Consider the following 27,911-nt stretch of genomic DNA (forward strand, 5'->3'; position numbering starts at 1 on the left):
TCGGCAGCCTGTGTCTCGGCAGCGGGCGAGCCTTGGTGGGACGACATGGAGGCGTGGTCACCTGTGCGGAAGCCTAGAGGCTTGATAGGCCTCCTGGGCAATTCGCTATAATCATTGGCTTACGGCTATGTGCGAGCATCTAGATGCGGTGGTGCACGAGGTGGAATATGGAGGTGCACGAGTGGTCTGGGATATCGGGAGCCGTGATCTAGCATATGTGGGTGAGTGGAAGGGTGGCTGAAGACGGGAAGGGATTCTGGCGGTAGCACCAGTCAATATACCTACTTACTCTGTACGTCAAAGACTGGTGTTACGACGACGTTTGCTTAGTATGTAGTTCTTAGGGTAAAGTACCCCTGCCATGTCTGACTCCAAGCAAACGCGGTGGAGGTATTCCGAGTTTACTGGGCAATATGCGGGTATCCGAGGGAGTACGACTACGATCAAGTTGCAGGCCTGAGAAGAGCAGAGCATGCAAAATTCAACACCAGCCACATAAAGCTTGTGGGTGCACTACAGTAATACGCGCTATTCTCGCCGGATAATAGAAAAAAAAAAAAAAAAAAAAAATTCAAACGGGAAAAAAAAAAGAGAGAATCCAGCTTTCCCCCAGCTAGCTCCAACGGCTGCTCTTCTGCAAGCCCCTCCAAAGCGGGACGGCAAGGGGCAAAAGACAGTTAGGGCGCATGCGCCTACTATGGAAACATGGACAGGGGTGGCCGTCTATCGTGTCGAGCTGTGAGAGGCTGGCGGCAGAGGCTGGCGGCAGAGGCTGATGGGAGAATCCTGCTGGGGGACCAGCACCAATAGAACCAATAGTACTGGTTGGGGGGTGTGTGAGAGTTCGAGAAAGGGTGCCCACTGCAAAGAGAGAGAGAGAGAGAAAGAGAGAGGGAGAGGGAGAGAGAGGTGTGGGCTCATCTCTCGTCGTCAGCGAGAGGGTTGATAAGAGTCACAAAGAACGAGAAAGAGAAGAGCCAAGAGAAAAGAGAGGTAGCAGCAGTACCCAGTAACTTGAGAAGGACTTGTCCGGTGATCACAAGTTAGAGATGCCGTCTGTTTGATTGGAGGTTGAGGGCGCCATCGCCGTGTTGCGAGAATGTCATCGTGCGCGTAGCAATCCCGTTACAGGAGCGAACCGACGGTCTTTGGGTGGCGAAGATGAGGATGAAGATGGTGATGATGAATGCGCTACTTTGCACAGCATTCCTTTTGGTGTTTAGTACGACGGAGCAGGACGGACATCCACCGGATCTGTGTTATAGCAGCGCTACTAGGCACATGTAGCATTCTGTCGTATGTTTCAACGGAGTAGTTGATACAGTACATCTATTCGCCAGATGTGATAGAGAATCCAATCTCACATCTGGACGGGCGGATGGAACGGGACGAGCCCGAGCACTGGGTAGTAGCAGTAGTAATGGCTGTGACAACCTAAACTGGCCGATGCGCTGTCCTGATTAATTGCTTTACGTAGCATTAATCTCTATAAACACCTCCAGCTGTTTCGTTTATATGGACAGCCATCCATCCATTGGGCCGCTACCGACAACCGTGCTGCGCTCGTCGTGCAGTCGTTCCGGTTCTTTCCATCTCGCCTGACGGGAGACAACGAAAAATCTTTGCACCTGGACAGGGCTGCCGACTGAGCCATTTAATATATGTGAGTGCAACTGCTGGTACGTCTTACAAGTATGAAATAGAGTGTTTACATGACTTGCGCGCGCACGGTCATGCAAAAAGGGAGCCGAAGGAGAGATGCGGTGCTCAGGCCAGGCCGTTGCAGTGGTTGATGACAGGGACGGCCCCTGGCGCAGGCTGGCCTTGGCCCTTCTGGGCCGCTGTGCAATAAATCCTGGGGAATGGATCGGGCATGCTGAATAGAGGCAATCACATCTACCTTATTTTAGGCGCCATCAAGCACATGGTTGTTATGTTATGTACGTGGTATAGTATCAGTAGTACTCCGTACTGCTGTGCGAGATGCCTGTTGCATCAGCCAAAGTCCATGTAGTACATACGCATTACCATCAGTCAGCATGAACTCAGTCACAGACTTGTTGAACCGATTCAATGCGCTCCCTGGAGCAGAACCTGCGGTCAGTTTGAAGGTGTCTTGGGGCGCATGGGAGCCGCTCGCCTGCTTGTTGGGGGCCCCTGTGGAACGCAGTTTCATGAACTAGCAATGCACCAGCGCTGCACTCGTACATACATACAGTGCATGGCATTAGCACCTCCCAAGGCGCCCCCCGTGGCGTTGGTCTTGTCGTTAATCCAGAGGCTAGACGTTTCCTAGACATTGGGCGATTCGGCAAGGCAAGAAAGGGATTTCCGCGCTGCCGAGCGGGAAAACAAAGTGAAACCAGCGCGGTGGGCTGTTGTTGTTCATGTTGCGCAGTCCATGACGTGTGTGGATCGGGCGTCGCCGCCAGAGCCTGTGCTTCTGCACCACCCATCTTGCATCGTCACGGACCTGTGCAGCTGCTCTGGTTCCAGGTTTTCGTTTTGGGGGCCAGCAAAGCGAATTGGACGGCCGTTGCTTGCGTAAGGCTGGTTGGTGCCACAAGAGGTCAGAAGCGGCGTGTCTCCTCCGGCGCTGCTGCTCGAGATATGCTCCATGACGTGCTGATCTCTGCTCCTGGCCTTGTGTTGCTTCAACGGGGGTTTCAATGCTTTACCAGTGTTGCGACCGTCGCATTGGAGCTTGTTGAGATGGTGGCATCTTGACTTTGGAGGCGTCAAGTCGGATTGATCACCCGTGGTCAGTTATAAGAAATGTGACAGCAAAGACAGCCGAGTGGTCATAGGCTTTCAGTACGGAGCAGTAGTAGGTTAGTAGCTTTTTTGTCTCCCACGCTGCTGGCAGTTGCAGAGGCAGCTCACCACCACTGCCTGATAGCGGATACCTGCCCTACTCACTGCGAATTGGGCCACCAGCAGCGCACCGTCTATTGGCTGCGGGCCGACTAGCTGCAGGCTCTTTCTGTCTTCCCGCATCCAAGGTGCCACCTGGCAATGTTGTGCTGCAGCTGGGGCCTGTCGAGGTGCCCGGAACCAAGCACAAGGTGCCACCAGACATGCCGGTCGAGGTAGACGAAACATCAAGCCACATGCTGGCACGAAGGAAGTGCAGGTAGCCACAGGTAGCCACTGCTTGTGATTTCGGCAGTAGTACGGAGCACAAGGCACTTTGGACCGGAATAGCACACAGTCAGCAGACCAGTGCGACTACGGGACCGCGGCACTGCACATGTCTCTCTGCCTGGCACCGAAGAGGCTGGGCTTTTTTGCTCCCATCTTTTTGCTGCTAGTGTTTGGCGAGACGGTGCTAACGCGGCAACCCCCCGGCGTTCCTGGTTGCAGAGCGTGAGCCCTAGATATCTTACCCTTCCAGGCCAGGTCTCTTTTTTGTTGAGCCGGTACGAAAGTACATTGAAAAAAAAAGAAAAACGCCCAGCATCGTTTCCATTGGCCATGTTCACCGGCACTTTGCTTTGCTTCGTTGCGACTTACACATAAGCACACGCAGCCAACACAGGCATGTCGTGTAGGTGCTGTACATATGGAGAACAGAGGCGCCACGTCCTCAGATGGAGCCCCGAACAAGACCCCAAACATATAGAAAGGGAGCCTCTCTCTTCTGCAATTTTTTCGTCTTCCTCTTCTGGCCCTTCTAGCCCTATCGCTGGCACAGAATCGGTGTTGCAACAAGGTTTAATCGACCGACCGCCTAAATCTCCTCGACGTGTGCCAATCAGCATGACAGAAGCCGGTTAGCAGGTCGCGCTACAGCAGCAGTCTGGTACTTTCCCCACAGTGGGCGGCACTGTACATTGGTGCTACCTCAACCGCTGGCCAGGCCGCAGCCCCCGGAGCGCTTCCTCCCCATGTCCCCAAGTACCAGCCCGTACCGCCTCCCCATCGCCGGCGGCCCACGCCCATTTTTCGTTTTGCAAGCCCTTCCATCGTATTCCCACACCCTTCCATGCCTTCCTGCTCCTGGCTCTAGCGCGGCCCTGAGCAAAGTCCCACCATCTTGGCCGTCAACCTGATTGATTGATTGTGTCATCCTTGTTTCCGCCCAGCGTCCCCATCTCAGGCCCGTCATCCTCTCTTCCCCGGCTCGAAGCGAATATTCACCTTTTCCTCTGCCATTCTGCTTTGTGCGAGCCTGCATCCAAACACCCTCCCTTGGCTTCTGCCCCCGTCAGCTGCGACACGCCGCTCGAGCTCCGCCGAGCTTGCCAGACTCCAGCCATTGGCTCGCCGCATCCTGCCAGTCTCGCAGCCTCTGCGTCGTCGTACATAATACTCGCTCGCAAGGGCTCCTAGATAGTACCGCTCGAGCACAACGTTGGGCATCGCGCGCCCATCCGATCCTCCCGCAGTCTCTCGACGGCCTGCACCGCTCCTGTATCCGCGAGCCAACCACAATGATCTGGGCCTAATACCAGTTCCCACTCGCCATCGGACCCTGTATTCGTACACGCACGCAGTCCCAGACCAGTAGAGGCCTGCCCCGTTGGCATGCATGCTCTGCGAACACCCCACGACGACTCTCGCTATCCACCACAGCCATGAACAGGCCACCGGCTGCTGCTACTGACGGTGGTAAAGGCGCCACACAGCCTGCCGGCCCCGACATGGCGAATCATCAGCCCACACCTGGTGCGCCTGCGTCCGGTGCGACGTCCAGCGCCAGTGCCACCGCGGGCCAGACGTCGAGACAATCATCCGCCAGCAACTCCGTCACTTATTCACCCATGGGCTCCCGAGACCCCTCTCCGACCCGTCATCCCCGGAGAGCAACTTCGTCGTCGGGCAGGATCAACCGTTCCAGTTCACGGAACAGCAGCCAGCTGGATCAGAGTCCATCTCGCCAGCTCAAGTCGTCTCTTGGCGGTCCTGCCTCCGGCATTCGAAGCCTCTCCGCGACTACCACGCCAGTCCTCGTGCCCGTCACCGCCAACTCCCCAGACTCGCAGTCCGTCCAGGCACCAGAGCCGCAGAAGCCTGCACAGTCGTCCGAGTTGAGAGACAACACGAAATGGCCCGTGTCGCCGCGTGTGCGCTCCCCTCCGCTGCAACTGCTTAGAAACGGCAGCACTACGCCTCGCCCGAGCGAGCAGGACCCTCCTCTTATCAACGTACAGCACCCCAGTCCGTCTGCCCAGCCGGCAGACTCATACCAGTACTTAACTGCCAGCGAAAGCGAAGCCGAAGACTTGCAGATGGCTTCCGGCCTACGAACACCGGCCCGAGGGCCTCTGGAAACTGTTCAAGAGGTTAGCCAGCCCAACTCGCCAGCCCGCCGCCGCCAGCAGCAGGATTCGTCCCTTCTGGAGCACGTAAGGGAAAAATTCTCATACGACAATCAGTCAGATATTGATGGCGGTCGGACTCTGCGAGCCAGGCCCATGATTCCCGGCCAGGAGAATGGCGGCGATAGCACCGGTGCCAGGAGAACAACCTCTGTTCCTCCGCCTCTCCTCTCGAGACAATCCAGTGCGATAATGCTATCCAAGCAAGCAAAAGCCCGGCCTGAGGGTTCTACGCAGACCATGACGGTGGAGACTGAGACCGTGTCCAGCATTCCCCAGGTGGCACTTACAGTAGGCCCAAAGCCGGACGGCATGAATGGTACCCTGAGAACGAAACCAAGCAACGAGACTATTAAACCTAAAAAAGAAAAGAAAAGATCTCGCAAACAACCGGTCAACAGCGGAAATGGTGAGCTTTTTTTTTCCCCTTTCTATTTCGCATTTTTTTTCTCGGTCGTGTTCTACCCATATACGATGGACAGCTGTGCTAAAAAATCCTTTAATTGCTAGGATCATCCAAAGCGGATATTTTTGAAGCCAAGATCGCGAACGCTGTTGATGAAGCTAATACCTCTGATTCAGAGGAGACGTTTGTGTATGATTCTAATCCCCCAGATGTGGGAGACAGGGTTACCCGCCGCTTCCACTCTCGCACCCCCAGTGCAACATCTATCGTTAGCCAGGGAGATCGCCCCAACTTGCGCTCCATATATGGTATCATGGACAACCATGTTCCTGCGCCTAAGAAGAGCATGAAATTCTCCAATACTTACGGCAATGGTGCCATCGATGGTGGTGGATTAACCGGCGACGAAGATGGCAGAGGAACGGGCCGCAGCGCCGGTGGCTCTGGCCGTGGCACCGTTCGACAGCATCACCACATAGGACGCTGGGGTCGACAACCCGGCAATGGCCATCCCTCACTTTTTGACAACGAATCGCCTTTTCAGAACACGCCAAGGCCCAAGTTGGCCAACTCTCGTCATTCTTCTGGGCCACCTAGCCCGAGAAACCACCCCTCTATGCGGGGACCCCTGAGCTCTAAACGTTCAGCGATACACATGTCTTCGAGCTATGATTTGGACGATACTACTGGCGCAGATGACGAACGGACGCCTCTGATTGACAACGGCCGCAGAGGAGGACGATTTAGGCGTGGCCCGCATAACCTGCGGCAGGCGGAGGCTCAGACCTACACTAGGAGGTCGTCTTATCTCAACCGATTTGCCGCATGCCTGGTCCTTACGATGATGTTCCTCCTGGTCATTACTGGTGCCATTGGCTTCATGTTTGCGACTTCCCAGCCTCTGAGTGACATTGAAATTGTTTCCATCCACAATGTCGTCACCAGCGAACAGGTTCTCATGTTTGATGTCACTGTCAAGGCGCACAATCCCAACGTTGTGGTTGTCACCATCGACCATGCAAACCTTGAGATCTTCGCCAAATCGGAGTATGGAGGTGTTGACTCGGATTGGTGGGATAACCCGGATGGACTAAAAGACAACTTGGTACGTCCATACGACGACCCCCCGAACGATCCCACTACTCCTGGAGGAGAGGACGAGACGAAGCCAAACATACTGCTTGGACGCATTACCGAATTTGACAGCCCCCTGACATTCGAGGGATCACTGTTCCACCAAGGCCTGTCCTCTTCAACAGGCGAGATGCAGCTACCATACCCTGGCAACGCTACTGCCGGTGGCTCTAAGCGTTGGGAGCGAATTTATCAAAACGAATTTGATCTTATTGTGAAGGGTGTTGTCAAGTATAGCCTTCCCCTGAGCGCACATATCCGCAGCGCTACGGTGTCCGGACGAACGACGGTCAAACCAAACTCAGCGAATAATCCTCCATCGAAACCCAATGTTACGGCAGTGAATTTTGAAGCATAAGACGCGCAGACTCATATATTTCTTTTCATTCAATACCTGTTCCGTCATTATTACCCTCATCCTTTTATTTTCTCTATTTTTCTTTTTTCCCATTCTGTTTCCTACAGTTTTTTTTTTCCTTTTGGCTGTGTACATCGAGCGCGCATAGCGAGGTTTTCTTTTTCTTTTTCTTATGGAGCAGAGGCGTTGGGTTGAATCTTTCCAACTACAGCATGGCTTGTTCGGTTACTGGTAAAGACAAAGTTGGCCCTGCCAAACGGTGTTTTTTGGGTGTCTTTGTATGTGTGTATGTGTCCAGACGCGAAAAAGAAGTTGGGCGAGGAAATGGAAATTTCACCCCTTTTTTATTTTATCTATTTTACTTTGCTTCATCCCCCCCCCCCCCTCTCTCTCTCTTTTTTTTTCTTTCTTTTTCGGGAGGATTTTTTTTTGGAGGGCTTATTTGTGGTCATGAAATCTCCCTGGCTTGAGAAGGATTCCAAACTCTCTTTAAAATTCGCAAGAAACGTACAAGAATGAAAAATAAAAAAGCAGGGAGCACGAACGGCATATTTTTTGTTTCGGATGGAGTTTTTTTTTTTTTCTTTTTTTTTTCTTTTTTTTATACGCGACATAGATGAGAAAAAGTGGCAACTACCTTTTTTTGTAATTGTAACGGGTTATTACTTCTTCATGACGAGCAGGTCGGGATCTCATTCAACAGGAGAGCAGCTATTTTACTTATTTGTTTTTACTCTGAGAAGCAAGGAGGAGGCAATAAGAGAGAAGTATTTCAAGGGATATGCGTTAGAATTGAAAAGGGTCAGTTGATTCGGTAGAAGACAGATATTTTAAAGCATAAGAGGCAAGATAAATACAGTGATACTAGGATGATTTCCAATGATGGCGTTTTTTAGAGGCTATATCTTGTGCTCTTAAGTTATGATAACATTTCTTTCCAACTACTTAGTAAGTACTATATATGTAAGGCCGCAGGCGTGCAACAAAAACGTGATGCTTCTTCGATGCCCAGTGCAAGATGGTTTTTAAAACTCCAGTAACGCCCATTTTCCCGGCTTTTATTGCGAACCATGGTGTAAAGAAAAAAAAAGAGTCTTCTAATAGAGACATATTCCTTCATAACTTCATATCTCTTTCAGATTCACCATCTCGGTGACCTCAATCAATAAGTAGAAGAAAAAAGAAAGAAAGAAAGAAAGAAAGAAAGAAAGAGACATCTATGAAAAGTGAATGCCCTCCTCGTTGAAAGCAAAGAGCAGACGCAAAAAGTCGTTTTCGTCACATTTACCGGCTCGCTTATCTGCGAGTTCTGTCACGTCTTCGAGGACCTTGCGGATCTTCTCGCGGACGAGCTCCGCAACCTTGGTCTTCTTGCGCTTGCTCTTGGTCTTGGGAACGTTGGCGCTGGCGGCCTTGAGGTCTTGGAAGAAACTGGGGGTATCATCGCCGAGGTCGTCGACGTCCATGCCGGCGTCTTCGCCATCGTTGGCGCCACCGTCATCCATTTCCATGTCGTCCTCCTCCTCTGCACCCTCGACGACGCTCTCGTCGATGGGCACGCCGTTCATGGCGCACCAGGTGCGGTAGTTGCGCTCAACCATGGCGAGTACTTCCTTGGTGCCCAGCCAACTCGCGCGGAGCGTCTTGTTCTTGCGGACAAAGCACACTCGCAGAAGGCCGTCCCACTCGTCCCAGCTGACGTTGGGCCGGTCCTTACCCATCTTGGGCTCGATGCGCACGACGGAGGACTCGACTTGCGGCGGAGGCCTGAAGTTGTTCTTGCCAACCTTCATGATGTGGGTGATCTTGGCCCAGAACTGGGCGTTGACGGACAGGCGGCAGTAGAGGGCGTCGCCGGGGCGGGCTGTGAGACGGAGGGCAAATTCACGCTGGAACATGAGAACGGAGCATCGAGGAGGGTTGGGCAGGGAGAGCAGCTTGAAGACGAGGGGACTTGAAATCTGTTTTGGTACAGTTTAGCACGATGTGGTAAAGTCAATCTGGGGAGCCTTAATGTTGAGCATACCTGATAGGGGGTATTTGAGATGCAAACATCAAAAGCTGGTAGCTCTGTCTTGATCACATCTCCCAGCAAAACCTCCAATTTTCGCTGTTCCGGCTTTCCTTGCACACGCTTGGTGACTTCGGCCGCCATTCGAGGATCCAGCTCGACGCAGATGCATTTTTTGGCCTTTTCCAGAATGCGGACTGTCAAGTTGCCAGTACCGGGACCGACTTCAAGGACGGTGTCTGTGGGCTTGAGAAAGGCCTTGTCGACAATGGCGTCTGAGACACCGGGGTTCTTCAGAATGTGCTGACCAAAGTTGGTGTTGAACTTGAAGACATTGTTGGTTTTTGAGTTTTTTTCACTTGGCTTCTCGTATGGGCCATTGGAAGCGTTGTTGCGCTTCGCTCTGTCGGCTTTGGCCATGGTTGAAAAAAAAAAAAAAATATTGCCCGGTTGGCGCAATTTGGGTATATCTGCAGGCGTTGCGATATCGTGGAGACGAGGGGCGATGGCTGGTGGTGGGAAACTTTTTTTTTTTGTCCAGGCGAGATTATCGATAAGCGGTCTGGCAAGTACCAGAATTTTTCAAAGCGGGTGTAAATTCTAGCTGGGATCCACTTCATAAGCTTCCTAAATTCACACCTGTTTCAAGCTCGCGGGCTAAGTGTTGCCTTTGGCTCGCGACAAGGGCTCTCTCGCCTTGATCAATCTTCATCTTGAATTCCAACCATCCGCTCAGAATCCGGCCGAAACGATGTCAACCCGACGCGACTTTCTGAGCCAGCCGGCTCCAGAAAACTACGTCGCGGGTCTGGGTCGAGGTGCCACCGGTTTCACAACCCGATCCGATCTTGGACCTGCTCGTGACGGCCCCAGCGAAGACCAGATCAAAGAGGCGATTGCGAAGCGTGCTGCACAGCTTGGACTCGTGCCTGAAGGCAAGAAGGGCAAAGATAAGGAGGAGGAGGAAGACGATGAAAGATACCAGGATCCTGATAACGAGGTTGGACTTTTCGCGGGCGGAGTCTACGACAAGGACGATGAGGAAGCGGACAAGATCTGGGAGTGGGTAGATGAACGAATGGACCGACGAAGACGGCAAAGAGAGGCTCGTGAGAATGCTGAGCGCGATGAATATGAGAGGAACAACCCCAAAATCCAGCAGCAGTTTTCAGACCTGAAACGTGCTCTCGCCTCGGTCTCGGACGATGACTGGGCCAACTTGCCCGAGGTGGGCGATCTGACTGGTAAGAACCGGCGCAGCAAGCAGGCTTTGCGGCAGCGGTTCTATGCGGTGCCAGACAGCGTGCTCGCGGCCGCAGGGGCCTCGGGAGAGATGGGAACAACGGTTATGGATGACGGGGCTGCGTCAAGCACGACGGACGCATCTGACGGCACCATGACTAACTTTGCTAAGATCGGTGCTGCCCGCGACAGAGTCCTGAAGTCGAGGCTGGAACAGGCCTCACAAACCGCTGGTGGCGACTCGGTCATTGGAACTTCAACTAGCATCGATGCGCAGGGATACATTACGAGCTTAAACAAGATGCAGATGAACGAATCTCAGGCGCAGGTCGGTGATATCAACCGAGTGCGAGAGTTGCTTCAATCTGTTGTCAAGACCAACCCCAATAACGCTCTAGGCTGGATTGCAGCCGCCCGACTGGAGGAGTTGGCTGGCAAAATTGTGGCCGCGCGGAAAACAATCGACCAGGGTTGTACCCGGTGCCCTAAGAGCGAGGATGCGTGGCTGGAAAACATTCGACTTAACCACGACTCACCAAATACTAAGATTATTGCACGACGAGCTATCGAGGCCAACAACCGCTCAGTTAGGCTATGGGTGGAGGCAATGAGGTTGGAGACTATACCAAGCAACAAGAAACGAGTTATCAGACAGGCGCTGGACCATATTCCGGAGTCAGAGGCGCTATGGAAAGAAGCAGTCAACCTGGAGGACGACCCCGAAGACGCGAAGCTCATGCTGGCAAAGGCTACAGAGCTCATCCCGCTTTCTGTAGACTTGTGGCTGGCGTTGGCACGACTTGAAACCCCTGAGAATGCGCAGAAGGTATTGAACAAGGCACGAAAGGCAGTTCCAACTTCGCACGAGATTTGGATTGCAGCTGCTCGTTTACAGGAACAGCTGGGCCAAGGACAGAAGATTCCTGTTTTGAAGCGAGCTGTTCAAGTTCTGGCTAAAGAATCGGCCATGCCAAAGCGTGAAGAGTGGATTGGTGAGGCGGAAAAGTGTGAGGAAGAGGGTGCTATTATTACCTGCCAGAACATTATTCAGGAAACTCTGGGTTGGGGCCTGGACGAAGACGATGACCGTAAGGATACGTGGGCGGAGGATGCCAAATCAAGTATCAACAGAGGCAAATATGAGACGGCGAGGGCTATCTACGCCTACGCCCTGCGCGTCTTTGTCAATAGCCGGACGATGTGGATGGCTGCAGCAGACCTTGAGCGGAATCACGGAACGCGCGAATCTCTGTGGCAGGTCCTAGAGAAGGCGGTCGAAGCCTGTCCTAAGAGCGAGGATCTGTGGATGATGCTAGCCAAGGAGAAATGGCAATCGGGAGATGTGGACAATGCGAGATTGGTGCTTAAGCGAGCATTCAACCAGAACCCCAACAACGAGGACATCTGGCTGGCCGCCGTCAAACTGGAGTCTGAGAATGGCAACGAGGACCAGGCTCGGAAACTGCTGGCGATTGCAAGAGAACAAGCACCTACTGATCGTGTCTGGATGAAGAGCGTTGTCTTTGAGCGGGTCTTGGGCAATGTCGAAACTGCGCTGGACTTGGTTCTACAGGCATTACAACTCTTCCCCACCGCAGCCAAGCTATGGATGCTGAAGGGCCAAATATACGAAGACCTGGGCAAGACGGGGCAAGCTCGAGAGGCATACGCCACGGGAGTCAAGGCGGTTCCCAGATCCGTGCCTCTTTGGCTTCTGTACTCTCGCTTGGAGGAAAAGTCGGGTCTGACTGTCAAGGCCCGTTCAGTGCTTGACCGAGCCCGTCTGGCTGTACCCAAGAATGGAGAGCTCTGGTGTGAGTCTGTTCGCCTTGAGCGTCGTGCTGGCAACCTGTCTCAAGCCAAGTCACTTATGGCCAAGGCGCTTCAAGAAGCCCCCAAGAGCGGCATCCTCTGGGTCGAGCAAATCTGGAATCTGGAGCCTCGCACGCAGCGAAAGCCCCGCAGTCTGGAGGCCATCAAGAAGGTGGACAACGACCCGATCCTCTTTGTGGCCGTCGCCCGTATCTTCTGGGGCGACCGTAAACTGGAGAAGGCGCAAAGCTGGTTCGAGAAGGCCCTTGTGCTGGACGCGGATCAGGGCGACAGCTGGGCCTGGTACTACCGATTCCTAGTGCAACACGGCACGGACGAGAAGAGGGCGGATATGGTGACCAAGTGTGTGCTTAACGAGCCGAGGCACGGCGAGGTGTGGCAGTCTGTGGCCAAGAATCCCAAGAATGCGAAGAAGAGCGTGGAGGAGATTCTGAAGCTTGTTGCGGCAGAGCTAGAACAGTGATCTTGCTTGTGGATATGAGCAGAGCAGGGAAGGCGTATTATACTGATTTTAGAAATGGCAAAGGAGTTTGAAGAGGGGTTTAGGATTCTTTTGATACTGCAAGTATGATTATTTTTATTATTTTTTTTGCGGTGTATGGGTGGCTTGGAATATTCTCAGTTGCACAGTTTCATTGAAAGAGAGTATAATAGACTCTGCTAATGAACCAAGACTTGATTCATATTTCTTCTCAAGAGGGTTACGGTAGAAATAAGATGAGAAAAATATACTGGTATTAGGTTTAAATAGACACAGCCTTGCTATTATGTCCTTTCATCGGCTTTAGCTTCATTTTTTCTCCTACTCTTCAACCACAACCTGTAGTCGCAATGATTCTTCTTATTTGCTACTTCCTCCAAACCAGCCTGAGATGCCGCTCTTGGCCTTTGCGGCGCCGTCTTCAACCTTTTGGTCAAACTTGTCGATGGCTTTCAAGGTTTCGCTTTTGGCGTCCTTGGCGTAGGATTCTGCGTTGCTCTTGAGCTTGTTGGCTTCTTTATCGGCATCGGCCAACTAAGAGAAATAGTCAGTTTAAATTAATTCAAACTAGTCAAAGGAACGAGAAGACGACGTACAGCTTTGTCGAGCTTGGCGCCAGCTTCTTGGCCTACGTTTTTAAAGCCTTTCTCGGCATCGGGAGAGTCGCCGGGGAGCTTGCCCTTGATTTTTGCAGCTGCTCGATCGGCGTCGCCTTAATTGTGAGAGCGTCAGTAAAAAATAAAATAAAATAGACGGGTATATTTGAGATGGAGAAGGTAATTCATACTCTCGAATTTGGCCTCTGCCGCCTTGGCGTTGCCGCCCGCGCTGTAGAGATAGTAGCCGATACCACCAGCGGCACCGAGGCCGAGGACTAAGGGCATTCGTGATCTAGACATGGTTGTTGGATTGGCTTTGCGCGTCGCTGCGATATGGATGAAGTGTTGGTTGTGGTTCTGATGCGCTGTGGGGGATTTGCGATGATGGTGGTAGGTGGCGAATGTGTGGAGGATTGGATGATTATTTTCTGGCGAGAACACCAGATCGGAAAACAAAAAGGGAATAGAGAGTTGCTTGATGGGCTAGAAATGGACGGGTGAGCAGAAGAATTAATTGGAGGAAAAGCTGTGTGTGTGATGCTGCTAGCTGGAAACCGTTTTGGCATCCGGCCACAAGCTCAGCATTATTTATCACTCTTACGCGCAAGGCATGCACGAACCAGCTACTTCATTATGACGCATCGTCTATGGTACCTTGGACTTTCGGTATGCTGAGGCAACCTGCTGGGAAAACTTCGTGATGGTGATGCAAAAGCGTCGACTTGGGAATACATGACGTAGTGTGGTCGTGAGAGCGGGGCAGCAAGTAGCAAGTACAAGTACCCCGGATTTTTACCATGGCCGTAGTAGGCAGAGACTGAACTTTTAGCGCTGTGAATGGCAGAGGATTGGTCAATCTTATTAGAGCTGTGTGTAAATGGCTGCTGATTTGAGATTTGTGGCTGGAAAATCATGACTGGAATGCAAGAGGAGATGCGATGGAACAGAACGAGGCCCCATGGAACAAATGTTCTAGAGAGTGACAGGGGCTATATTCTACATAGGACGATAATGCAGCATAAATGGGACGAATCTGCGATCTGCAGAAGAAAAAGAACCCCGTGCATGCAGTGCGATCGATCACTAAGAAGACGTCGATCCACTGAAGTAAATCGCTGAAGCAACACCGTCCATGGTGCCTGTTCGGGGAGAGACATCCGCCAATCACGCTGTAATTTAGCGATCTAGCGTGCGGCCTGTAGGCTGTTAGTAGCTCTCGGTTGCTGCCATTACATCATCGACAAAGCACCTCTGCGGCCCAGTTACCCGCCACTAGCTCGCAAGGTACGCCGCAGACGAGGCTCTAATTCTAACGATGCCTTCATCGGCAAGAGCTGACATGGTGATCACCAGCACCTGTACAGCAGCGGAGGGCAATGTCAATGTACTCTATATACATGCATTTGTAGATTTGACAGGACCATGTGATAAGACATGGCCGTGCGCTTTTAGAACTTATGTAATGGTGCGCTCCAGTGGCATGCAGGGCAATCGGCGCATCTGCATCCATCTCCCCACTTGCGGGTCATTTGGCCTCCCAGGCAAGTCGCGCTATCGCCTGGCTGGAAGCAGTACAAGTAAAACAAGCTTGGAGCTCCGCCTGCTTCATCCATTTTTTTGTTCTACTCCTTTTACACGGACCAACTTCTTGCTTCTGTTGCTTGCGAAGCGTTCCTGGTTCTTTCACGTTGGAGCTGCCTTCTTCTTTGATTCTTTCTGTTTCTTTGCTATAATTTTTTTTTAATAATACATTTGATACTGCAGTGACTCGAATGCTATAGCAAAGTTCTTTTGTCTGGCACATCGAAACTGCTATAATCGATGACGTGAGCTCCAACACACTCTCGAATCATTAGACAAGCCCTAGCCCCAAGCGATATTGCTATATACGCTCCTTCTTGTGCGACTGCAATCGACCCGGAATCAACATCCTCATGATCTGCCGACGACTATAATCAAGATGCACGGCTCACGCCGCGTTGCGACCTTACAGCCGGGTGACTACGATCACGAGATTACAATCTTGGACGATGAGGCCGAAGAAGGATCACAACGAGCTGCAAGCTCTGAAGGCAGAGCGCTCATTGCCTCGAATACCGCTTCACGCCTGCTATCTGACCAGGAAGCAGAGACAGAGGATGACCAGGAGCGGCCTTCGCACCGTGGCGAGAGACACGGCCAGGACGACACGCATCTGCAGCCAAGCAGTGCGTTGAAGGCGAAAAACGCCGAAACTCATATTTACCAGCTCCCTACTGCGGAGACGACCAGCGATTTACGTCCTTCAGTTTCCGGCGAAGGACCCTCAATCGAAATCCGAGGTGGGTAGCTTGTACCTTTCATTTCGCCATAATCCATGCTAATTGCTGCTTTCTTTTGAAACAGTCGGTCCAAGTCTCGACGCCGTTTCGGAACGCACTTCACATTGGGATAACCGTTCAAGGCCCAGGTCAAGAGACAAGCGGGAGACGGCTATAGATATTCTATACGAGAATGAAAGAGGCGGATTTTTATGTTGTGGCGTCGGCTTGTTTTCTGCCGCAGCTCTCGGCGGGCTTGACCCCACCCCTTGGAGTGAGTTATACCTGCGAATCGTGACATTGTGCGAAAAAAACTCAACTAACCAAATATATGGTAGCCAATGCTTACCACAATCCATCTCCCACTGATATTCATACTGCGCAGGTTCCCGACCCGTCGTGGGAGTGGGTATGGCCTGAATGGCGGATCAATGAGCAAGACGGCTTGGATGAAGGTGGCTGGGAATATTCTTTTGCCTTTCAAAAGGCATTCTCATGGCACGGACCAAAGTGGTGGAACTCGTTTGTCAGACGGCGTGCATGGATTCGGAAGAGGGCGAAGAAGCGGCCTGAAGAAGCAGCAATTGGATCGAATCCTCTTGCCAGTTTCGACTATTTCCACACTGGGCTACCATCCGTCCTAAGCCCGCAAGGTAGCCGGGTCGGCAGCAGAGCTCCAAGCAGGGCTCCGAGCCGATTTAGTACGACGCAGGCATCGTCTGTTGAACCAGAGCAAAATCGACCCGATATCGAGGATATACACATGCTTCTTCATATCCTCCGCACTGCCAGGATTGACCGAGAGAGGCGAGAAGCTGTCGAAAACTATATCGAGCATGCGATAGACTTGTCAGAACTACAGCATGAGATGCATGAAATCATGTGTCTGTTCATATTCCAACAATCACGCAGGCAGCTGCTATCATATTTAATGCATAAACACGAAGAGACGGCAAAAGCATGGGAGGAAGACAAGAGTCTAGAATTGAAGGTTCGCAAAGAGGCCCTTGACGCCGCCGTGAGGCATGCTGAAGAAGAGGTCTGCAAGCTGGCTTACTGGAGCGATGTGAAGCAGATGGCTGAGAGCGGAGAATTGCGCGACGTTGTCGGCACCTGTGAGGGACTTGGTGATGATCCATGGCAAGGTCTAGACAAGAGCGCCCCTGAAGCCCCTAGAGATGGCAAGATGCCAAAGCCCTGAGACGCTTTTTTTTTTTTTTTTTTTTTTTTTTTTTTTTTTTTTTTTTTTTGTGGAATTTACGGCCTTTTTGGCTTGAGAGAAACTGCACAGGTAAATGCATATACCCTTTTTGTGTTGGAGGAGTTGGTAAAGCATGAATTTGAAAGAATACGGCCCATACGATTGATTATACCTGGCTGTGAAACTGGCGCTACTTTGGGACGATTGAGGGGCGACTCGGCTGTTTACTGTTTTTGGCATCTACTTGCATGGGAGCGCAGCATCTGGCGCTTGGGTTTTGGGCTGGAAATCAAGGATTTGTTAGTAGAATTATGAGACAAGATATCTGACTCTTAATAAAGAGCCTCTTGTATTTTCGTTCAACCGAGTAACTCTGTAGAGAAAGGATCGTTGCAAGTACAAGTGGCACGTGACGGTGCTAAAATGCTGCAGAGGCAATAGAAATTCCTTTATCGGAGCTTATCGGCAGTGCATTTCCTATTGCGAACTCTGCCTCTACTGCCCTCTTATAAAGCAGCAACATGTGCACCTCATGACCAATGTTCCAAGGGATCAAGTCGATTTGGAGGACTCGGTCCCAGTTCATCGGCACGCCTGGATCTCGTCCGACTCGAGCGCTATCATGGCGCACCGCAGCATCTCCTAGGCCCGCACCGGCCCTGGCCTCGACCTCGCGCTTTACATCTTCAGCTGCTTCGACGAACAAGTCTGCTGTTGCCGAATTGCACAATGCCTCGCCTGTAGAGGCTGAGACGATATTACCTGCTTCAGAAAATCCGTCCTCGAAAGCGGCACGCCCCAACAATGCACGAAATCGCATGTTTAGGGAGACTTTTCGAGAAAAGAGTGCGGCACAGTCAACAGATGTACAACGGAAGCTCGCTTCGCCGTATGTCCCTACGGTGAGGGGCTATCCGCTGGCACATGCAGCGGAAGAGAGCAAAGTGCATGCGTTGCAGGTGGCGAAGGTGCAGGTGGCGTTTGATATGATATGGCGGGATTTCGGCCAGGAGATGCCGGACTGGTCTGAGACGTTTAACCTGCTGAAGAGAATGATGACAAAGAGGAGCGAGCCGTTGAGCATGGCGGCGATGAGGATTGTTCTGCCCAAGTCGTGGGAGCTGGAGCTGGACAACAAGAAGGTTGAGTTTGTGGATTCGACGACGGGGCTGCTCGCAAAGCTACGGGTTTCTTCGGATCATCAGAACCCTTCGGCGATCATTCTACGTGGAAAGAGCTCAGTGTTGGCCAGTGCGGCGGAGGAATTGGTAGCCGCGTGCAAGGACGTTGAAGTATATAAGCTTGGAGAAGTTGCGGCATTTGGCTACGAGGTGAAGCGTCTTTGGCCCGCAATTGAGGATGCCGTGGATGGTGGCACGTTTATTCCGGAGGACAAACTCGACAACATCTGGGTGCATCAAGAGCATCAGACGCATTGGATCGAGACGCCGTATGAGCAGACTCCCAAGCCGGAGCAGTGGACGATTGAGAATCTCGAATCATACATCACAACGCTTGTTTGCGGCCGGCTGCGTCCGCATCTTGCACTACGCTACTACGTAAAACCCGAAAAGGACGGCAAGTTTGTCGACACGGATGGCATTCGAATTCGCATGATCATGGATGCCCTCACGGACCCCGAGGCAAAAGCCTGCATTACACCGTCGATGCTGAAGATGGCCATGTCATTCATGGCTCATAAAGGAGGCCATCGGGCAGATGCAGACCGACTGCTAGCCCTGGCAGAAGAATGGGGTATCCCTCTGGATACAGAGGTTTTCAACATCATGCTCGAAGGTTACGTCACTAAACGCGACGTTGGCTTCTTCCACTGGCTGCTTCGAAAGATGGAACAGCGATACTTTCACCCCAATGCGCGGACGTGGCTACTATTCCTCGAGCTTGTCGAAAAGGAGACTGAAAGAAGACAAATCATCGTGGCCATGTACGACTTGGGTTTATTCAAGGATCCCGCCACACGCAGGGGAATCGCGCGGATCATGGCCGCCCATGACGCCTACGTTGCTTTTAAATCAGGAAAAAGGCTCCCTATCTTCATGGCGGAGCAGAAGTCGCGGTATGGTGATGACTGGTTTACGGCAGATGCTATAAAGAGCATATTAACAGAGTTCTTCCGGTTTCACGAGCGGAACAATCGTCGCTATGACGAGTTTAAGAGCCTCATCGAAATGCAGTCTGAAGATGGCCGCAAGGTCGGCGTCGACACCATTAACTTGGTTCTAGAAACATGCCTGTTCTACAAGGACTGGGATACCGCCATTTGGGCGCTTACCAAGTTGAAGGAGTCCGGGTATGAGGCAGACGCGACGACGTATCAGTATATTATTCGGCTGGCTATCAGGCTTCAGCTGCCGCACGCCCTTGGTGTTGCTGTCTTTTACGGGGCGCTGGAGTATAAACTACAGTATCTTACGAGAATCATTCTGCGCCGTCATCTGGCAAATCATGTCAAAGATACATTCTGGCTGCAGCACAAGCCCAAGATGCTTTCCAAAGAGATGGGCCGCCTCCTCCAGGACAACCGGAACAGAGGGATATCCAGGATGCTGTCCCGCGTGGAATGGGCCATCAACCAAGTCTGTGAGGGATATAAGCCCGCGAAGCCCCTCGTAGAAATGCTCGATCTGGCTCAGCGGACCAAAGATAGGCCGCTGCTGCTGCGGCATAGATATCCCAAGGACTTCCAATACGAGGGCGCTGATGCCCCCAGTGATGATTTGGCGATTAAGATGGTCGGGAGTGGGACGGCGGATAAGAAAGCGATGTATGTGCATTTGAACTGGCATTTTGATCCAAAGACAATGGTGAAAGGCTGGAATGAAGAGAAGGCGAAGAAGTCTCAGGAATGGTTTGATCGAAATAAAAGGATACCGGGTGACTTGAAAAGGAGTTCTTGAGGAGGGAGGATGGGCTTTATTATATATATATATATATATATGTATAAGGCTGTGGGCATTTTTATATCATTTTTGGCAAGATCAATGGATCTCTGTAATTTATATAGAACTCGGGGGGGATTTGTTGGGTAGCATGGTATGTATGTATGACACACAGATGAGCAGCAGTTCTGCTTTTTACGGACATTTACGAATATCACAATTGTATACTAGCAGATGAGCATATAATCTCATGTATAATATATTTAAGACATAGCGTATGCTAAAAAGTCTCTAAGCCATCTACCTACCTGCCTATCCCATCCCCCCAAAAAGCGCCAATATTACCTCAGCAAGAGAGAAGTCTTTTTCCACTCTTACTTTATATCCTTGTAATCCTTTCCTCAGCTCTTCTTCTACTTCCATCTACAAGCAAGCGAAGCCTAGAGTAAGTTCCACAGCACCACAACTCATATTCCCCCCCAGAAAATGAGATGAAAATCTAGTTTCCAGAGAGAGAGAGAGAGAGAGACTTGGGGCAGAAAAGGTGATGTATACATACCTAGGTAGCAGCAGCAGCATGATCAAGGAAAGAAGCCAGCCCCCGTACAGTATCCGAGAAGCGAACCTGTAGCGTCTCTCGGATTTATAACACGAACGGTAGGTACCTCATTTCACCAATTGTTTTAAAAACATCACTCGAGCTTGAAGAATGAAAAGCGGACGTCTGTTGGAGAAGGTTGGTTGGGTATCAGAAATGATAATAAATGGGTCTGGAGCAATGCGAAAAAGAATTAATAGAAACAAAGGATCAAGCTCAGAGTGGCGGTTTTCCTGTTCCAAGACGGAGGACGGAGTAATAAAAAAAAAAGAAGATGCGCGTCAAGGGGGGGAACCGTGTGTATGCTGCAAGAGACCCAACTCTCCTTGATCCAAATATTATACCACCGGTACACCAAATATCAACAACGATAGAAAGAACCGTATAAGAGGGGAACACTCAAAATGTCTAATCGCCCCCTAATCCTCTGCCCCCTCTCCCACGACGTTTGCTAAAACCTTTCCCTTTCCCTCTTCCTGGCTTACCTAGGTAAGGGTACACATTCCTTCACGCCTTGGTTCGAGATCGAGATCACGCCTGGTTCGAGCGACAGCCAAAAAAAGAATAATGGCACATATTCATCAATCACACAAAGGGCGGGCTTCAAGGCGAGCTACCTGAGCAGGGCGAAAGGACCACCTAATCCTTCTTACTCTCCTCGGGTGCCTTCTCGTCTTGCTTCTTCTCCGCCGGTGCAGACGCTGACTCGGGCGCTGGCTTGGACTCTGAATCTTCCTTGGCCTCAGACTCTTTAGGGTTCTTTGAAATCTGGCTGGGAAGATCCTTGTCCTCGTCAGCGTTATCAAACATCTCTGTGTCGTCAGCTCCGGTCAGGACTTCTGTGCCGTCGCCAAGGAAGATGATCCGACCACGGGATCCCGAGAGGCTAAACTTGCCGCCGCTCTCCTGGTCAAGATCATAGCCGCTGTCGCTGTCCTCGTAGTTGTGGTGGACTCCTGGGCCGCGGAACTCCGCTGATAGTGATATTTTGGTTAGTCTTTAAGGTTCCGCCTCTAGGCTTGTATATTGGAAGCTGGGGAATGGTTCGCTCGTACCATATTCCGGGGGAGCACAAGGGCCATCACCGTCAGCCACTCTCTTGGCAATTTCATCGTACCACTGCTCCTTGGTCTTGCCGTGCAAGAAACCAATGATGATCATGGTCATGTTGTCGCAGCCAACACCGCCGGTTTCTGAGTTTGATGCAAGGCAATTGTCCATCATGTTCTCGCAAATCTTGTCAAGGTCTTGTCTGGCAGCAATGCCTCGTCGCACGAATTCGACAACAGCCTGGGAAGACTGGCAATCCCAGATACCTAGCGGCGAAAAAAAAAGGTATATGTAAGCCTGGTGTTTCTTCACGCCTATAACCAAATTTTGTTGGCATCATCCCAACTCACCATCACAAGCAATGACCAAAAATTCATCCTCCTCTGTGAGATCGTGCTCCTCGACATCGGGGTAAGCGGTAACGATTTGATTTTCGGGGGAGAGCTCGGCGCTCTTCTTAAATTCGAAGTCGCCGATGGCACGCGACAGTGCCAGGTTACCGTTGACACGGCCAAAGTCGACGAAGCCGCCTGCCGCTGTGATTCGGTTCTTCTCCGCTGTAAATCGCAAGGTAATGGCAATCAGTATTCCCAGTCTTCAAATACTGATTGAACGGGTGTACAAACTTTCAAGCTGAGGCTTGTGGTCGTTAGATAGGGGCTTGGCTCGGCCCTTGATGCCCAGCACACCTCGAGAGTCACCGGCGTTTGCCTACGATATTCTTGTTAGTCTGAGAACGCTTCCATTTCCATAGGCCAGGCGGACGTACGACATAGATCTTGTTTCCAGCGATCAGGGAAACGCAAGCGGTGCAGCCAGAAACTTCTTCCTCGTACTTGGGGTCTGTAAACAACGTCGCACAAGGCAAGTTAGCACAAACTTATTCTTCCATAAAGGACGAGTCTAGTATATGCACGAGAGAAGCGATAGAATTTTAGGCGTAATCCATATTTGTTCTGCCTCTCTCCTGCTTCTTCATTGTGTCTATGCTTTGCGCACAAACTGGCAAATGTATGTTAAGTGGGGTTATCATATTCGTACCGTTGAGAATAGCCCGATCCGTTGCAAGGAAGCCGTCCTTGAGGCCCTGAGCATAGTTGCCGGTCTTGAAAGAATCTTGTTTGAATACGATGTTGTGGATATTCTCGCCTGCGAACAATGCGACTTTGTCTCCTCCGTGTCCGTCATAGACTCCGAAAAATGCCAGCCGGTCAGGGTGCGTCTTGGTGTCGTTGTCAGGTGCGGGTAGGTTCAGCTCAGCCGTGTGGGCATCTTCCATGCTAATGCGCCAGCCTTGCATGGCTGAGACGCCGTAGAGGAGTCGGTCATCCTCGCCTTTTTCGGAAGTCTAGATGTTGGAGAAAGGAGGGGCGGTTAGCGATTGTGAGGGCAGCTTGAAAGAGAGCTCCAAGATGGCATCTAGAGGCAGAAACACGAGGCAGAGAAGAGGAAAAGATGAGCAGCTATGCGCGGCGGGGTTGTGCATGCGCTCGACGGCCGATTTTCTGCTCCTCGAGGCCACAATGGCGGGACGCACGAGGCAGGGCAGAGACAAGACAGAAGCAATACGAGATGGTACAAGACCACGCAGGCTTGGACTTTTATAGCCCGTTGAAGCTATCGGGTCGCGGCTGAGGCATATGACGAGAGCGTCACGGTGCGCTCAAGGCATGACGGGGACAGACAGCGGGCACCTCACAGACGAGGCGCCCGCAACGCAACGCAACGCAACACACCTTTTCGACGACGGGCTCCGAGAGGGTCTGACCCATGGCTGCGGAGAGGAGTCCTGGCTCACGAGGGCCAGCGAAGGGTTATATCGATATGGGCGAGAAGCGAGGCTCGGGGGTGCGGGCGATCGTCGAGAGTGCTTTGCGTGCGGCACGAACGAAGGCGAGAGAAGAAAAAGAAAAGGATGCGGGGTCTAGGCGTCGCTGAGGCAAGGCTGGACACCTCGCAAAGAGCCTCTGTTTGGCTTTAGATTCCAGGAAGTGGAAGGCGTGTCAGGGACAAAAAAAACCAGAGGTCAGGTGGATGGAGATTTGTTTGTGTGTGGTGGTTTTGCCAGCGACGCAAAATCGGTCGGCTTCGTAGGAAGCGGGGTACCAGAATACATCAGCCAAACCGAACGCCACACTTTTTTTTTTCTTCTTCCATCACGTCTGCACTGCAAACGGGCTCCCCGGGCGCTATGCTACAGGCTGCGTGATAGCGCTAGAGCTGTTCAACCCCCCTGGCAGGCTCTGTTCACTTCACCTTCACTGTCCTGTAGATAGGCAGCCAGATGTGGCGAAGCAAGCTACTGCAAGCTGCCTAGCGAGAAGCCCGCTATCTGTGCGATTCTGCAAGAGGCAAAGGGCTTAATTTCCTTTGCGTCTCCATGTCCCTTAGCACGATGCGGAGCAGTTCTATTTTATGTTTAGTTTAGTGCCCCGTAGCGGAGATTTGATGTTCGTTCTTCTCTTGTCTTGGACAATCGTTTGATGCAGAGGTGAGGCTTAAAATGGAAGCATACTTCCGTTACATATTAGAAAGCAGAGTGGCATTGATGCTTCACTGCAACCAACCCCTCCATCCATCTTCAGCGGACAGGGGGGGGTTTTTGTGGCTGGAGAAAAAAAAGCGATCAAGTGCCAGGTAGGTAGATGCGCATGTACCATGCAGCCGCGATTACTAGGGCCAGGTACTCGGCACTTAACTGTGCCTTATCATGCCGCGTGGCAATCTCTGTGTGACAAATGCACATCCAACGACTCAATTGGCTCCTTGTATCCCAACTTCTCCAGCGGAAAGCCGAAAAAAAGGAACCGGCAGTATGAAAATACACACACAGGGAAGAATAAGAACACTGAGGTATATAAAGAATCCTTTTATATTGTATATATATGATAAACGCAATGCAAATGCAGAATACCTCCGCGCGCGAATAGACCTGCCTGCTCATGCTTGGAAGATTCTCTATTCTTTTACTCTTCACTTGCCTTCTTTATCCCCAAGTACTAGTTCCATGGTATCGAAAAGAAAATGCCACATAGGTAGGGGAAACCAAAATCAACAACCACAGCTACTTCATAAGAAAAAGCAAATATGTCAACATAAAGCAGTTGTGCAAACCCGCCCTTTTTGATTTATATAAACATCTTGAAGCTCCTCTCTGACACTTTAGCAGCCGAAGCTTCTCTCTTCCAGGTCGCCGCCTCTCTCTCCCCAAACACAGACGACGTACCACCCTCGCTCACCGCAGATATCGCACTCGTGGACCTCATGGGCCGTATCGTGCTCTTCCTCTCATCCTCGCCCCATTTGCTTGGCGACATGAGCTCCAGGCTCCGTCGCTCTTCTAGCTGTGACACGTTTGTTCTCGATGCCGATCTGGACGGGAGGAAAGGCGTCTCGTCTACGAGCTCTAGGTATGCTATGCTTGGATCTCGTTGGGCGAGCGCGCGCCAGTTCTCGTTTGATCCAAATGATGGCTCTGTTTGGAAGCTCTTGGCTCTATTTGATATAGAGGCTGTGTTCATCCAAGAAGAACCGCGGCGGCTGAGCCATTTGTGGCTCGAAAGTCGCGCTTGGCTGGGCTGTTTTAGCTCTGAGATGCTTTCAGCTGCTTCGCCATCTGCCTTTGTTTCTGTGGCGGGCTCCTTTTCCTTCGTGAGAGGCTTATTGGCGGGTTCTTTCGCTCGACTAACAAGGCTGGGGTCAAATGGCTCTTGAATGTCTTGAACTGTCGAAAGGACTGACGGCAACGCGGCAGAACTGGACGTTGTAGCCGAAAAGGCCCCCGAGACAGCTCGCTCGCTTGAAACGTTGTGAGGTGCAACGGACATGGGCTGTATATTGGCCAAATCATCAAAGGACGGCAGCGTAAGATCTAGTCCGCTCCTAAATGCACTCCCCCCAGCTTCTGTGAGGAAACTTGATGTGGGCAAATACAACTGAGCGGCTTCGGGCAAGGTCGTGTCTGAATGGCAGCTGTCTGTTGCCTTATGGCTTCGCCCGCTAGCTGTGGTTCTCTCTACGGTAAACCATGAGGCTTGATCTTCGTCGTCCAGCGGACTAACGCTCCTAGCCGTGGCAGGCCGAGCTCCCGATGCCATTGGCGCTGTAGGAGTACGCCTGGGTATGGAAACACCGCGCAAAGTACCCGATCTTTTTGACCTTGATGATATTTGTGATGCCACCTCTGCAAAGATACCATTGCCTTTCTTGAATAGCTGTAGCTGCGTGTTGGATCTTTTGGAGCCTATAGTCTTCTCTACGTGGTAGATTGTTTCCTCGTCTGACTCGTTATTGCGCAGTGTAAAGCGTATTGGGTCTGATATCTTGGGCCGATGCTTTGCTGACGAGATATAAGTTCGACGATGCCGTCTTCTGCGCATGACGCATACAATGAGCATTATGGCAAAGGTGAGGAACAGAATCGGTAAAAGAGTAGCCAGGAGAATATCGGTTGTATTCATACGGTGAGGGGGGCCATCTTCGGAACTCATGCCAGCCGGCATCGTGGAATTTGATGCATGAGAACCGGAGGACGACGTCGCTTTGTCTGGCGAGAGAAAGGCGGCTTGCAATACCTCTGATTCGCTGAGACCATTGCTTTTCGACGTAGCTTTGAGTGACATTTTGAATTTGCCTTTTGCCGTTTTGGGGGCATTGCCTGATATTTTGAGCCCATCAACATGTAGCCAGCCCGGTTCGGGATCCAGATCAACTTTGAGGTCTATATCCTTAGGGTCGCGGAAATATGACGAGAGGTCAAGGTTAAATTCATCTCCAGGCTGGATTTCGATATCCCTTTGGAGGTTTGACTGAAATAAACCAGTGCCCACATCAGCTCGGACGTGAATATTCAGAACATCTGCAAATGAATCATGAATGATGATTGTAAAACTGGCGGACTCATCGTTGCTTGTCGGCGTTCCTTCCACGAGTAGCGTCGTCGGATCTAAAGACAGCCAAGAGGGCATATTCTCAGTCGACACATTAAGGGAGCTAGGTTCGATAGCTTTGTTGTCCAGCTGGATCCCTTTGGTCAGTCCATCATAGCTAATCTTGGAGCCTCTTGTAGCATTCAGCTGAATGACGGGGTGATCCGTAGTAAGTTTGTGGCTGCCGACCACAATAGCAAATGAGAGAGCAGTTCCCGAGAACCCCACAATATCAGAGGCGACGAGATTAAAATCAAACTTCTGCGGAGGTTGGACCAAGGACTCAAAAGCTGGAGTCCTCCCGGAGAAGGTCAGCGTTTGCTTATCGAATGTGATCCATGCTGGCAAAGGAGTGCTATCATTAGTCGAAGCGTAATAGCTGAAATTTTTCCCAGCACCAAACGTATTCAGGTCAAAAGTATACCGAAAATCGGTTGATGGGTAGGATAAGAGCGAAGACGGGGCTGAAAATTGTCCCAGGCTGTCCATCTGCTGTGAAATAGGTATTTTTACTGAGGGTGGCGGATTGCGTGATATTACAATAGTAGCATTCATAGAGGCCGAACCGATACTATCCGTCGCAATAAGATCAAACTGCTGGCCTACGACCTCTCCCGCAGGGATATCGTCATCTTTTGGCGTCCCATACAGACGTCGGCCGCCTTTCTCGAGAGATAGCCAGCTTGGATGATGGCCTAGACTGTAGGTGATATTGGAATTGGATGTAAATGTATTTGGAGAGAAAGAGTACGAGAAGAGCCGATCTATTCTGGCGGCAGGAGGGAGTTGTGCGTTGAAAGGATATGAGGGTGCAGGCTCAGCCCAAGCAGTCTCTAGGAGGCGAAGAGTAAAGAGAACCGCGAAGAGCGAAGCCATCGTGTTACAATGTTGCGCCAGAATGCGCTGGATAGCTTCAAAAGCGCAGCACAAAAGCCATGTGGCATAGGAGAGAGAGCTTTAGCTGAAAGTACGGCTTGGAGAAGAGGATATCAAGGAGGCAAACATGGAGTAGATGAGAAGGAGAAGGACTGGAAACTGGAAACTGGAAACCCAGCAGGAAGAAGTCATATTGAACTCGTCTAGGAGATGGCTGGGTATTAACTTGGGTGCAAGCCCCCTTCATTCCACTACAGCCGGCTCACGAAGCCATCATGGGCTCGATCTATCAATAATGCCGACGGAATCACGAGAACGCACAGCTGGTCCATTACGGTGGGAGGCGAAATGTTTCAGAGACCAGACAGAGGAAGAGTCTTCCAATAGAATAGGCGGGTCTTACCGTCGATAGAGCGTCAAAAAGGCTGGCCAGAGAGGCTATGGCATTCCAGAGTTGAGGATACCCCGCGCTGGCGGTGCTGAAGACTGAGACATGGGATACCACCCAGAAGAATGGCCAGGCAGACTATTAGCATCTAGAGAATGGAGGGGATCGGCGAGAAACGCGTAACGCGATATCCTCCCTTGACAATGCTGCAACCACTTTAACATATTGTTGATCACGCCTGATCCCGAGCATAGCTCCTTGGCAGCCTCCGAGCAGCTGGACCGT

At 51.4% G+C, this 27,911-nt stretch overlaps 9 protein-coding genes across 9 annotated transcripts; 4 read left to right on the forward strand and 5 right to left on the reverse strand.

Annotated features, from left to right (window-relative positions):
* Positions 1 to 1,767: 1,767 nt before the first annotated feature.
* Positions 1,768 to 2,619, reverse strand: TrAFT101_006038 (uncharacterized protein; the record flags this gene model as incomplete). The annotated part of the gene is made up of 4 exons (XM_024906725.2): positions 1,768 to 1,876; positions 2,022 to 2,157; positions 2,217 to 2,281; positions 2,474 to 2,619. 4 exons carry the CDS (start codon positions 2,617 to 2,619, stop codon positions 1,768 to 1,770), a joined length of 456 nt encoding a protein of 151 aa, XP_024760565.2.
* Positions 2,620 to 4,116: 1,497 nt separating this feature from the next.
* TrAFT101_006039 (uncharacterized protein) lies at positions 4,117 to 7,604 on the forward strand. The gene is made up of 2 exons (XM_024900174.2): positions 4,117 to 5,730; positions 5,832 to 7,604. The coding sequence occupies exons 1-2, from the start codon at positions 4,578 to 4,580 to the stop codon at positions 7,217 to 7,219; spliced, it is 2,541 nt and encodes an 846-aa protein (XP_024760566.2). The 5' UTR covers positions 4,117 to 4,577; the 3' UTR covers positions 7,220 to 7,604.
* A 410-nt stretch (positions 7,605 to 8,014) lies between these two features.
* Positions 8,015 to 9,769, reverse strand: TrAFT101_006040 (uncharacterized protein). The gene is made up of 2 exons (XM_024902549.2): positions 9,246 to 9,769; positions 8,015 to 9,180 (listed from the first exon to the last, which is right to left on the reverse strand). The coding sequence occupies exons 1-2, from the start codon at positions 9,648 to 9,650 to the stop codon at positions 8,437 to 8,439; spliced, it is 1,149 nt and encodes a 382-aa protein (XP_024760567.1). The 5' UTR covers positions 9,651 to 9,769; the 3' UTR covers positions 8,015 to 8,436.
* Positions 9,770 to 9,876: 107 nt separating this feature from the next.
* On the forward strand, positions 9,877 to 13,068 carry TrAFT101_006041 (uncharacterized protein). The gene has a single exon (XM_024908194.2). The coding sequence runs from the start codon at positions 9,982 to 9,984 to the stop codon at positions 12,766 to 12,768; it is 2,787 nt and encodes a 928-aa protein (XP_024760568.1). The 5' UTR covers positions 9,877 to 9,981; the 3' UTR covers positions 12,769 to 13,068.
* Positions 13,069 to 13,146: 78 nt separating this feature from the next.
* On the reverse strand, positions 13,147 to 13,685 carry TrAFT101_006042 (uncharacterized protein; the record flags this gene model as incomplete). Its single annotated transcript, XM_024900256.1, has 3 exons — positions 13,147 to 13,320; positions 13,383 to 13,498; positions 13,574 to 13,685. The coding sequence occupies 3 exons, from the start codon at positions 13,683 to 13,685 to the stop codon at positions 13,147 to 13,149; spliced, it is 402 nt and encodes a 133-aa protein (XP_024760569.1).
* A 1,341-nt stretch (positions 13,686 to 15,026) lies between these two features.
* On the forward strand, positions 15,027 to 17,229 carry TrAFT101_006043 (uncharacterized protein). Its single transcript, XM_066127641.1, has 3 exons — positions 15,027 to 15,706; positions 15,771 to 15,959; positions 16,024 to 17,229. The coding sequence occupies exons 1-3, from the start codon at positions 15,346 to 15,348 to the stop codon at positions 16,884 to 16,886; spliced, it is 1,413 nt and encodes a 470-aa protein (XP_065983754.1). The 5' UTR covers positions 15,027 to 15,345; the 3' UTR covers positions 16,887 to 17,229.
* A 127-nt stretch (positions 17,230 to 17,356) lies between these two features.
* TrAFT101_006044 (uncharacterized protein) lies at positions 17,357 to 20,265 on the forward strand. The gene has a single exon (XM_066127642.1). The coding sequence runs from the start codon at positions 17,426 to 17,428 to the stop codon at positions 19,802 to 19,804; it is 2,379 nt and encodes a 792-aa protein (XP_065983755.1). The 5' UTR covers positions 17,357 to 17,425; the 3' UTR covers positions 19,805 to 20,265.
* PTC2 (Protein phosphatase 2C 2) lies at positions 20,034 to 23,875 on the reverse strand. Its single transcript, XM_024905641.2, has 7 exons — positions 23,171 to 23,875; positions 22,476 to 22,782; positions 22,204 to 22,277; positions 22,061 to 22,145; positions 21,785 to 21,991; positions 21,440 to 21,700; positions 20,034 to 21,358 (listed from the first exon to the last, which is right to left on the reverse strand). The coding sequence occupies exons 1-7, from the start codon at positions 23,204 to 23,206 to the stop codon at positions 21,024 to 21,026; spliced, it is 1,305 nt and encodes a 434-aa protein (XP_024760572.2). The 5' UTR covers positions 23,207 to 23,875; the 3' UTR covers positions 20,034 to 21,023.
* A 425-nt stretch (positions 23,876 to 24,300) lies between these two features.
* On the reverse strand, positions 24,301 to 27,389 carry TrAFT101_006046 (uncharacterized protein). Its single transcript, XM_024902550.2, has one exon. The coding sequence runs from the start codon at positions 27,236 to 27,238 to the stop codon at positions 24,563 to 24,565; it is 2,676 nt and encodes an 891-aa protein (XP_024760573.2). The 5' UTR covers positions 27,239 to 27,389; the 3' UTR covers positions 24,301 to 24,562.
* Positions 27,390 to 27,911: the final 522 nt, after the last annotated feature.

Source organism: Trichoderma asperellum, chromosome 3 (genome assembly GCF_020647865.1).
Source record: "Trichoderma asperellum chromosome 3, complete sequence".
In the NCBI taxonomy this organism is placed as follows: Eukaryota; Fungi; Ascomycota; class Sordariomycetes; order Hypocreales; family Hypocreaceae; genus Trichoderma; species Trichoderma asperellum.